The sequence below is a fragment of the Trichomonas vaginalis genome, chromosome I (genome assembly GCF_026262505.1).
Source record: "Trichomonas vaginalis G3 chromosome I, whole genome shotgun sequence".
Lineage (NCBI taxonomy): Eukaryota > Parabasalia > Trichomonadida > Trichomonadidae > Trichomonas > Trichomonas vaginalis.
Window position 1 is genome coordinate 5,431,578 of NC_067203.1, and position 12,032 is coordinate 5,443,609.

Consider the following 12,032-nt stretch of genomic DNA (forward strand, 5'->3'; position numbering starts at 1 on the left):
CAGAAAAACTTTTACAGTTGCAAAACCAAACCGTACAGTATGAAAACTTAGCACAAGAAAGTAAAATAACGACGCAGCCATGCAAAAGGCAATGAAAAGCTCAGAATATATAAAAGCTAATAATGACTGGTTAGATGCCCAAGCCAACGCTAAAGCAGCCCAACTTATAGGGTCAATAAGGACAAAAATACAAGCGGATGAAGACAGTTCAAATGAAGCTTTAATGAATGCTGACTTTAAGAACGCCTTCGAAGCTCTTCATAGTAAGGTGAAACTAGTGAACGACTTCTCATCTGGAAAGAAACTGAAGTCTGAAGGTTTCGACAAAGAGTTAAGAGAAGTAGCACAAAATATGACGAAAATAACAGATGCAGCAACGAGACAGGCAGTTCAAAGTGCCTATGACGCCGTTAGAGCAACTGTTGTGGAAAGTCAAGAAAAAGAGTTACAACAGACAAAACAGACCTAGTAAATGCTTTCTTAAAAACGAAAAGTCAGGTAGGACATTATGCTGCAGATGGAACATATGTGCCAGCTGGTGGAACTTATATACCACCATGAGGTACAAGAAACTCCACAGGAAGAAGTTCAGATACAACCAGACATGGAAGAAATAGTTCAGCAACAACAGCTAGAAGAGCCTGAAGGAAACGAACAAGTCCCTCCTTTGGAAACTACAGAAATAAATGACGCAAGACTGAAACATTGGGTAAAAGCTTTCCCATTCACAAAAGATATTATTGGTAACATGGAAAGAAAACCAGAATGGCTACAAAAACATATATTTGGAAACGAGCTTATTCCATATGGACAAGCTCTGTTTGAAGAGCTTGAACCGGAAACTCAGGAAAGAGTCATGCAAACAATACGCGAAGACTCAAATACAAACTATGACAAAATCTTTCTAGGATATAGGTTACCTGAGATGGGCGACCAGAGCCCAAAGGCAAAAAGGACATGGGAAATTTACAACATACTAGGTGAACATGAGGCAAAGATGCAACAACTTGAAGCAGAGGGCAAGTTACCAAAAGCGACACCAAAGAAGAAGAGTAGAACAAAGTGAAAATAGTGAAGAAGTAACTTCATCTAGTGAAAGTAGTGGCAATGAAGGAAAAAGAAGAGTTAAAAACTCAGTCAGGAAGAAAGTAAAGCTTGGTACGAGTGGGTTCTATTATGATATATAAATCCAACTATTCTATATTTTTACCCATATGAAATGTACGCCGCTCAGAATATAACGCCAACAGTTTTGGATGCCATGAACGGAAATGTTTCCGAATGGTATAACGAATGCGACAATGCCATTAGAAGGTCAGAAATAGTTCCTGGAACTTACGAATATACAACTGCTGTTTCTTATGGAAACGTAGGTGAGTTTGGAGAAGGTTCTTCAACAACAGTAGATATTGCTTGCGACAGGTTTCATATTATTTCTATTGACAACTCATTCTTATACGTGGAACAAGACATTGAAATAAAACCTTCTGCCAAGTTGTCTGACAAGAAAGGTTGCAATGGAATTTTCTATGTCGGATACCAATATGCTCCAGAAGTTTTCATGGGATATAAGATATATTCTAACTCTGACTTAGTTCAAACAGTAACATGGGCAAACTATGAATGGTTCGCTTTGAGAAACTCAGTACAACCACAAGCTAGAGAACAAACAGACCAGTATGCAAATATTGAGAAAATAAGAAGACTTGACCCTAACGTTCCAGGAGTTTATGTTAACCTTTCTGGTTCAGATGGAACTGCTGCCACTAAAGTAAAACTGAAACTTAGAGTTCCTTTGTCATCTTTCCTCATCTTCAGGTTTTTAAGATACTTACCAAACTGGGCAGGAAAAATTTCTATCGAACTTACTCCAAGCAAAAATAACTTAGTCATTGCACCAACACAAGACCCATTCACTCTTACAGACGTAATGGGAACAAATAAAACGTCATTCGCCGACTTTTGCAAAGACAAAGTTGACTTAGACTTTGGTTTCTCAAACTTCAACAATGAAGTAAACTATTATTTCAATGCTGCTGGAACTGCTTGGGACCCAGTTAAGTTCACATGCGAAAAGTTTGAATGCAAGAGAATAGAAAGCAGACTTGCAGTCTATATGTTGGACCCAGATATTTCAAATGCTTTAGCTGCCAAATATATTGCAGTTCCACTTATGTTCCCTATACACCAAATATCTGTCAAAGACTTTGCAGGTGAAGTTGGAAACCAAAGTGCTGACCCAGGTGCAAGAACAGATATTGCTTTAACAACTGCAATGAAACATGCAGATACTATGTTTGTACTGTTCAGACGAACTATAAATGACTATTCTTGTTTCTACAACCCCGGTATTAAATATCATATAAACATAGATGGCAAATATTATCCAAGAGAAGAATATTCTACAGTTGAGGATATGAGGTCATACAACTTGACATTAGATGCTATGAACTTTAACAACAACTTCACAACAACCATTAACCCTGAAATGCAAAGTTCTATTATGCCATATGTGAAAGTATGGACTCATACAGGAGGTCAAAAAACTCAATATACAAATGGAGACCGTTCAAACTTTTGGCTTGGCATTCCATTTGCTGACTCAGAAGACTTTATGGGTGGTATTTCAACTGTTGGTACTGTACAAATACAATATACTGGTGACAGAGACGGTCCAGATGAACTGAGAGCAAAGAAGTTTACAAAACCAATAGCACTTTTCACGGAAGATGCTCTTTTGAAGATTCGTTCGATGAAACCTGCTGGGGCTCCTCAGATTGGCATAACGACAGCTTCCATCGAGCAGATTTTGGCAGCAGGTCAGTAAGTTGTTCTTGAACTGACTTCTCTCCGTCAAATATTGACAGTACGCCAGTTTTGACATAATATTGTAAGATAAACTTACCTTTAGAAATATCTGTAAGTTTTGAAGTTATATTTTTGTCAACGTCAAGAACTTTCACCATTTCAGTTATACCAACTTTCTTTGCTTTATGGAAATATTTTGGTTCAGCAAAGACTGCTATTCTATAACATTTTCCATTGTTTGTATAAAGAACTATTCTGTCAATGTATTTGTATTGTTTGTGTGTGTAAACTTTGTTCTGCTTCAATTCGAAGAGATACTCGAATACGTCCATCTTTTTATTCTAAGTAAAATGTCATTTCCGAAAAATAGAAGCGTGAGTGTTTCAAAAGGTTTAATGGCGGTGGCAGATGTGAAGTTAAATTCACCAACTCAAACAAACAGTCAAAGTGTTGTTGTCAATGTCAAAGACAGAGATGTTGAAGTGGGGAAACCATACGAAGACGAAGATGGTATAACAATTGTTCCTGTAAAAGAACAACCAACATATCCTGAAGTTAGCAGAGACTTAAGTTCTGTTGCAGATATTCGAAACGACTACCAACAACTGAAAGACAAACTTCAAACTCAGGAGAAGATTTGTCAAGCTTTAAGTATAATGTTAAACTTGGTCGAACACAACCTGTAAAAGTGAACTCATATGTCATTGCACCTCATGAAGTCTTGAAAGAACTATTGAAACTTTTGACAGAGGCAGACGATATAAACATCAAAGAAATAGAACCCGACATTAGTTGCTGTGGTGTTTCATATAATGTCATTGACAAGATATACGTTATGAAAGGAGGTGAAACGTTGAACTTAAAGTATAGTTTCCCAGACGTCATAAAAATATTTGACGACCACAACATTTCATTAAAATTTATTTGCTAAGTAAAAATGTCAAAACTTCTTGAAAGATGTTTGAAGAAAAATAATATAGACTTTATTTCATGTAAAGGACTTTACACACTTTTGAACGATATGAAAGACCCTGTTTTGTTTGTTCGTGTAGACAAAGGAAAGTTCTATGTCTTTACAAATATTTGAACTTCTTAGACAGAGAACTTCAAGAAACGCCATGTGAAAGTTTAGATGAAGTTCTTCTCCACTTTCAGAAAAACTTTTAAATATATATAAATGGCAGAAGATATAATGGTTTATACTATTACGACTAAAAACCCTGAGTCATATAATTCTATAACAACAAACTTACAAAGTCCTCAAGGACGATATTGTAAACTAACCTTAAACAAATGACGACTAAAGCCTGTTTTGCTCTTTTGACACCAGAAGACTTTATTGTTGTGAATGGTAAAAATACTCCTTTGAAGATACTTACTCAGATATACCACCAACAGGTTTTGTTGACTTATTTAATACTTTAAGTACGGGTGTAACATGTGCTGCAACTAGAGCAGGTTTCATTATGTTTGGATGTCCGACTGAGTTTACTATAAACGATATGAGCTATAATACAAAACTTATTTCTGGTTTTTACTACCAACAGTTTCCTATAACAGGAAAAGGTGTCATACAAGGAATGTCTATTCCATTGACATTAAGCACACCAATCTTATATATTGTTTCAAACTTAGGTTCAAAGTGTTATTCGAATGTCGACAGAAACTATTATGACCAAAAGATACTTATGCGTATAAACAATACTTTCTCTGCTGGTTTGCCTATTGTTCATTCGAATGCAGAATTTTCAACCTTAGTGAACTCAAACACTTTGGCAAGTATAACGTTGACATTAGTTGACGCAAACTTTGTTCCTGTAAAACTTTTATGTCCTATGTATTTGTCAATGACGGCAGAAAGTTTCGAATTGGAAGATGCAACTGGTGAAAGTATTGTATTACAAGAACAACTTCAACAACAAATAGCTCAAGAACAACAAATGCAACAAATGCAACAAATGCAACAACAAAGTCAAGAAAATAAAAAAATATTTTTTTTATTTTTAAAAATGTACAGAATAGATGTTTCAGATTTTTATGACTTCCAAGCATTCAGAAATATGTGTCATTTCGAGACTATAACAAAGCAGTCGAGAATTTGAAACGTTTAGTCATTTATGTCGACTCTGCCCCAGAATGTTATGTCATGAAAGAATGGATGTTGTCTTTAACAAACCTAAAGCGACAATAGTTTCAGAACAAGAATGTAGACAGAAACTTAAGAAAATAAAAGTCGTACAAGTTGGAATGAAGATGTTAAGATGCTTGGGATATCTTATTGTCAAAGTTAGAAGATTTTTCAGTTCGAGGTATAAAGTTCTATACACCTTCTCCAAACTTCTATTCTATCTTCACTGGATATAAATACGAACAAGTAAATGGAAAGAAAATATTATAGAAGCTTGGTTACCATGTCAAAGAAATTATATGCAATGGAAACGAAAAGGTTTATGAGTATATCTTATGTTGGTTTGCAAACATCTTACAACATCCAAGTGCTAAAAATGAAACTGCTCTCATTATAATTGGAAACAAGGAACAGGTAAGAATACTTTCTTTACAGATATTTTGTGCAAACTGTTAGAGGCTATTCGAATCCGAATATGACAAACATAGAAAAACATCTGTGGCAAGTTTAACTCCTCAATAGAGAATATGAAACTTATAGTTTGCAATGAACTTCAAAGTATAGATACAACAAAAGTTTTCTCAGATGCTTTGAAGAGTCTTATAACAGACAAAGTTGGAGTTGTTGAAAGAAAGTATAAAGACCAAAGAGTTTGTGAAAATGTTGCAAACTTCATTATGGTTTCAAACAAATGCTGTTCCGATGAAGTTAGAAAGTTCTGACAGAAGATATGTAGTTGTCAGAACGTCAGATTCTCATATGCAAGATACAGAATATTTTGACGACTTAGCAGAAACTTTGAATCTGACTTTTACACCACTTGTTCTCATATTTTATGACATTAGATATTTCAAAGTTCAATCCAAGACAAATTCCACATACCGAAGAGAGACAAACATTGTTAGAAGCAAACAAGAGTGTATATGAACTGTTCATAGATGAAATGACTTGAGTGTTTAGATGAAAGGTCATTGTACGATTCGTATAAACAATATTGTCAAGAATATGGTTATATGACAGCGTCTAAACGAAATTCTTGGCAAATGTCAAAAGTCTTTTAGACGTACAGAATGGTGTATATATAAAGAAAAATTTTCTGAGTAAATTTAAAAAAAAATTTTTTTATCCGATAGAAAAGATGACAAAATTCATCTCAGTAAACAAGTACATGTCAGGACTTAAAGAAGAACTAGACCGCATTCACATATTTGAATGTTTACTTCTACCATTTTGAAAAGTCTTCATTCAGCAAAGTTTGGAACATCGAACCAGTTAAGTTTGCTATTGTGACTAAAAATGGTGCGAAATTTGAAGACTTAGACATAGAAGGTTTGTTACAGTCAAAGAAAGTTTTGACAGAAGGTTTTCAAACCTTAAAGAAGGCAAGCATACAAACTTGTTATACCTTATGAACCAAAGAAGCAGACGACTATGAATATTGATGAGTCTAAGATAGTTGAAGTTCAAGGTAAATTGGGTAAAAAGATTTTAGAGTCTAAGCGCAGTGTTTGCTCCTAAAGAGGAAGAGAACATTGACATTGACCAGAAATGTTCTAAAATAAAATTTTATTTTTACATGTCAAATTTCTTTTTCTCTGGAACTGGTTCGGGTTCTTTTTTCTTCTTCTTCTACTTTCTTTTCTTTCTTCTTTCTTTCTTCTTCTTTCTGGTGGAGTTATGTCAAATTTGGCGCAACTATATTTATGTAAAATTCTTTGTCCTTTAATAGCTCATCTATTCTGTTTTCTATTTCATCTTCAAGAACAGCGCATGTGTCTTCTTTGCATTCTAAGAAATTTTTGTTGGACTTCATCTTTCCAAGAGGCGTCATCTCTGTCAACAAGTCTGTCATTTGACAAATTTTAAGACTGCTCTGCTTAATGTTTTATGGTTTTGTCATATTCCAGAAACAGAACTTTAGAACAAATTCACCTTTCTTGTTTACACTATGTAAGATTTTATGGTCGACAGATGTTTTGCTGTCAAAAAGCTTGTCTCGAATATAGATAGCGAAATCGCTAGACATTTTCTAAAAGATTAAAATTTTAATTTTTCTAAAAATATGTTAGAAAAAAAGTTTGCTGACATTGACAAGAAATTTGAGAATGTTTTAAACAAGAACAAGAGGAAGTTAGAAAATGCTCAGATAAAGCCTATACATGAAAAATTCTTATTTGCTCAGAATGGTATAACAGGTCTAATTGCACCACCTGGGTCGGGTAAGACTTTCACTTATCTTAAAATGGCTGCACAACAACAAGAACTAGATGAGAAGAACCCATTCTATCCGAATTTTCATGCTCTTTTCTAACCTCTTTTCTACCCTCTTGAATTTTCATGAAATTTACACCAAAAATATATTTTAGGTGAAGAGGTGAGATATAACCTGTTTTTTCACCTAATTTTTCACCTCTTGAATTTTCATGAAATTTACACCAAAAATATACTACTAGGGTCATTTACGAAGAAATCTCAACAAAGTCTTTACGAAGAAATCTCAACAAAACATAGACAAGAAAGTTCATGAGAAATTAGATGAAGAAGTCTTAACAAAGTCTTTACGAAGAAATTCATGAAAAATTCAAGGGTAGAAAAGAGGTTAGAAAAGAGTTATATCTAACCTTCTACCCTAAAATATATTTTGGGTCATTTACACTCATTTACGAAGAAATCTCAACAAAGTCTTTACGAAGAAGTCACAATAAAACATCTGTCAAAAACCGCTTTTTAACTTCACTTAAATGCCACGTAAGCTACGTAAGAATATACGAAGAGGAAGAGAGCATTGAAACATCCAATAGTAAGACTGACACCACCAACAACAGTTGCAACAACAAATGCTGAATGACCCCACTATGTTTTGCAACAAATGTCAAGCAATCCTTATGCTTTTAACCGGTTGGTGCACAGAGTGGGGTTTTAAGAGCGGCACTTTTAGCGAAAATGGCAGGCTATGGTGGAGCTGCAGACGGAACAGTCTATAACCCTCAAAGTCAAATGAATTTGAGTTCACTCAAAAATCAAATATCAGATGTCAAAAAGTCAAACATAGACATACAGAAACAAATAAGTGAAAACGAAAAGAAACTAGAATATGACAGACACACAAAAAAACTCAATGAGTTAAACGTAGAGAAAAAGAAGAAAGAAGAACAACTGAAAGAACTAAGTACAGAGGAATATGCGAAAAAGTGTCAGAAAAAGCAGCAGAAGTAGCAAAAATGGAACAAGATGTTGTAAATTTGAAAAACCATACTACTCAATATAAAGTACTGAAAGATGAAGAGATAAAACAAAAAGCCCTGAAGACATATATGGATAGCGATGAGTATAAAAAAGAAGTTGAAGCAAATGTAAAGGCAGAAAAACTTTTACAGTTGCAAAACCAAACCGTACAGTATGAAAACTTAGCACAAGAAAGTAAAAATAACGACGCAGCCATGCAAAAGGCAATGAAAAGCGCAGAATATATAAAAGCTAACAATGACTGGTTAGATGCCCAAGCCAACGCTAAAGCAGCCCAACTTATAGGGTCAATAAGGACAAAAATACAAGCGGATGAAGACAGTTCAAATGAAGCTTTAACAAATGCTGACTTTAAGAACGCCTTCGAAGCTCTTCATAGTAAGGTGAAACAAGTGAACGACTTCTCATCTGGAAAGAAACTGAAGTCTGAAGGTTTCGACAAAGAGTTAAGAGAAGTAGCACAAAATCTGACGAAAATAACAGATGCAACAACGAGACAGGCAGTTCAAAGTGCCTATGACGCCGTTAGAGCAACTGTTGTGGAAAGTCAAGAAAAAGAGTTACAACAGACCAAAACAGACCTAGTAAATGCTTTCTTAAAAACGAAAAGTCAGGTAGGACATTATGCTGCAGATGGAACATATGTGCCAGCTGGTGGAACTTATATACCAGCTGGTGGAACTTATATACTAGCTAGTGGAACTTATATACCACCAAACCCTCCAAGAGAAGCACCTGCACCAGGACTACCTAAAACATTTACATCGTCACATGGACACAGACACAGGCATGCACCACAACAACAACCAAAACCAACAGTTCAAAATCCAGCACAACAACAACAACCAGCACAACAACCACCTCCACAACCAGCACCACAACCAACAGTTCAAAACACTGCACCACAACAACCACAAACAGAGCAAGGACATAAAAGAAGTAGAGAACAAGGAAACCAAGATTTCTTAAAAATGCTTAAAGAAGACTATGGTTACCCAGATACTCTTGACTTTAGTGACAGATATAAAGAAGCTATTAGAAAGTTCAAGGAAGGAAATACTGACCCGAACCTATTTAGCTTTATGGCTCAGCACCAAATGGGATATAATTTCAAACCTGGAAAATACAAGCTCGCTAAGGGATATGATTTAATAGCATATCATCCAAATGACATGACTGAATTTACTCCGAGATATTTGGTGTCAGAGCTAAATGACAATTCAACTCTCTTCATGAAACGCGTAAAAAATAAAGACGGAACGAAAGAAGAAAGGTTTATGAGTCCGGATGACTTAGATAGGGAACTTGTTAAAAACGGTCTCGGAATATATGAAATGCCAGCAGATGAGGTACAAGAAACTCCACAGGAAGAAGTTCAGATACAACCAGACATGGAAGAAATAGTTCAGCAACAACAGCTAGAAGAGCCTGAAGGAAACGAACAAGTCCCTCCTTTGGAAACTAACTTCACAGAACCAGATGAAGATTTGGAACAGCCGAAAAATCTTGACCCTCAACAAGAGTATGAGGTGAATATGGAATCTTTCCAAGAGTCTAAAAAAAATTCGGCTGACATGGTAGAAGAATATCGAAAAATGTTTGCCGACATACAAAAGACTCCAACACCAGATGAAAATATTCAGCATAGAATGGAAGTACTGAAAGAAAATGTACACAAATACAACAACCCTTTTTACTTACGAGCATATAACGTTCAATCTTTGGCTGAACTCGGTGAAAATAAAAGGTTAAATTTCAACAAAACATATAGAAATGAAACATTGTTTAAAGTTCATTCAGAACCTAACCAAGATGGAAACAAACCTACTTTTGTTTCTGCAGACTATGGAACTACAATGAGATGGGGTCATAAAGCTAACCCGGATAGGTGGTTCATAAACTTACAACCACAATTCCAAGAAGTTGTAGACGCAATGGAAGTGAATGGTGAACCAGATTTAGCTGGTATTTTCAGCGCGGCTTTAATGCCATTGAAAGATATGAAAGATGCAGATATTTTGGACCAGTATGAAATGAACATGGCTGATGGAAATATAACACCTGACGTTCTAGAACATTTATCTCAAAGAACTACACAGAACCATAAAGATGGTATATTTGGTGAAGAGTTTAGAAAGAAAGTTAGGGAAGAGAAGGAAGAGAACCTATTGTACATGACCTTGCAAACGAAAGTTTACAAAATGTCATAAAAACTTACTTTGCAGACAATGAACCGAGAAGGGATGAATATTTAAGAAAACTCAAATGGACAGTACCAAATGAAATGTTAGTATTGAAAAACATGTTCCTTGACAAAATAAAACCAACTACAGAAATAAATGACGCAAGACTGAAACGTTGGGTAAAAGCTTTCCCATTCACAAAAGATATTGTTGGTAACATGGAAAGAAAACCAGAATGGCTACAAAAACATATATTTGGAAACGAGCTTATTCCATATGGACAAGCTCTGTTTGAAGAGCTTGAACCGGAAACTCAGGAAAGAGTCATGCAAACAATACGCGAAGACTCAAATACAAACTATGACAAAATCTTTCTAGGATATAGGTTACCTGAGATGGGCGACCAGAGCCCAAAGGCAAAAAGGACATGGGAAATTTACAACATACTAGGTGAACATGAGGCAAAGATGCAACAACTTGAAGCAGAGGGCAAGTTAAAAGCGACACCAAAGAAGAAGAGAAGAGTAGAACAAAGTGAAAGTAGTGAAAACAAGTGAAAGTAGTGGCAATGAAGGAAAAAGAAGAGTTAAAAACTCAGTCAGGAAGAAAGTAAAGCTTGGTCCACGTGGGTTCTATTATGACACATAAATCCAACTATTCTATATTTTTACCCATATGAAATGTACGCCGCTCAGAATATAACGCCAACAGTTTTGGATGCCATGAATGGAAATGTTTCCGAATGGTATAACGAATGCGACAATGCCATTAGAAGGTCAGAAATAGTTCCTGGAACTTACGAATATACAACTGCTGTTTCTTATGGAAACGTAGGTGAGTTTGGTGAAGGTTCTTCAACAACAGTAGATATTGCTTGCGACAGGTTTCATATAATTTCTATTGACAACTCATTCTTATACGTGGAACAAGACATTGAAATAAAACCTTCTACCAAGTTGTCTGACAAGAAAGGTTGCAATGGAATTTTCTATGTCGGATACCAATATGCTCCAGAAGTTTTCATGGGATATAAGATATATTCTAACTCTGACTTAGTTCAAACAGTAACATGGGCAAACTATGAATGGTTCGCTTTAAGAAACTCAGTACAACCACAAGCTAGAGAACAAACAGACCAGTATGCAACTATTGAGAAAATAAGAAGACTTGACCCTAACGTTCCAGGAGTTTATGTTAACCTTTCTGGTTCAGATGGAAATGCTGTCACTAAAGTAAAACTGAAACTTAGAGTTCCTTTGTCATCTTTCCTCATCTTCAGGTTTTTAAGATACTTGCCAAACTGGGCAGGAAAAATTTCTATTGAACTTACTCCAAGCAAAAATAACTTAGTCATTGCACCAACGCAAGACCCATTCACTCTTACAGACGTAAAGGGAGCAAATCAAACGTCATTCGCCGAATTTTGCAAAGACAAAGTTGACTTAGACTTTGGTTTCTCAAACCTCAACACTGAAGTAAAGTATTATTTCAATGCTGCTGGAACTGCTTGGGACCCAGTTAGGTTTACATGCGAACAGTTTGAATGCAAGAGAATAGAAAGCAGACTTGCAGTCTATATGTTGGACCCAGATATTTCAAATGCTTTAGCTGCCAAATATATTGCAGTTCCACTTATGTTCCCTATACACCAAATATCTGTCAAAGAC

General features: G+C 35.5%; 4 protein-coding genes across 4 annotated transcripts, besides 1 other annotated feature; all 4 read left to right on the top strand.

Annotated features, from left to right (window-relative positions):
- Window positions 1-748: 748 nt before the first annotated feature.
- On the top strand, window positions 749-1,066 carry TVAGG3_0934250 (protein of unknown function, DUF4106 family; the record flags this gene model as incomplete). The annotated part of the gene is made up of 1 exon (XM_051252719.1): window positions 749-1,066. One exon carries the CDS (start codon window positions 749-751, stop codon window positions 1,064-1,066), a length of 318 nt encoding a protein of 105 aa, XP_051078293.1.
- Window positions 1,067-1,273: 207 nt separating this feature from the next.
- Window positions 1,274-12,032: part of a mobile genetic element that runs on past the window's edge.
- On the top strand, window positions 6,999-7,247 carry TVAGG3_0934270 (P-loop containing nucleoside triphosphate hydrolases family; the record flags this gene model as incomplete). Its single annotated transcript, XM_051252720.1, has 1 exon — window positions 6,999-7,247. One exon carries the CDS (start codon window positions 6,999-7,001, stop codon window positions 7,245-7,247), a length of 249 nt encoding a protein of 82 aa, XP_051078294.1.
- On the top strand, window positions 8,158-9,212 carry TVAGG3_0934280 (kinase-related family; the record flags this gene model as incomplete). Its single annotated transcript, XM_051252721.1, has 1 exon — window positions 8,158-9,212. A coding segment is annotated over one exon (1,055 nt), but the record flags the coding sequence as incomplete, so codon positions are not given.
- TVAGG3_0934290 (protein of unknown function, DUF4106 family) lies at window positions 9,265-10,248 on the top strand (the record flags this gene model as incomplete). The annotated part of the gene is made up of 1 exon (XM_051252722.1): window positions 9,265-10,248. A coding segment is annotated over one exon (984 nt), but the record flags the coding sequence as incomplete, so codon positions are not given.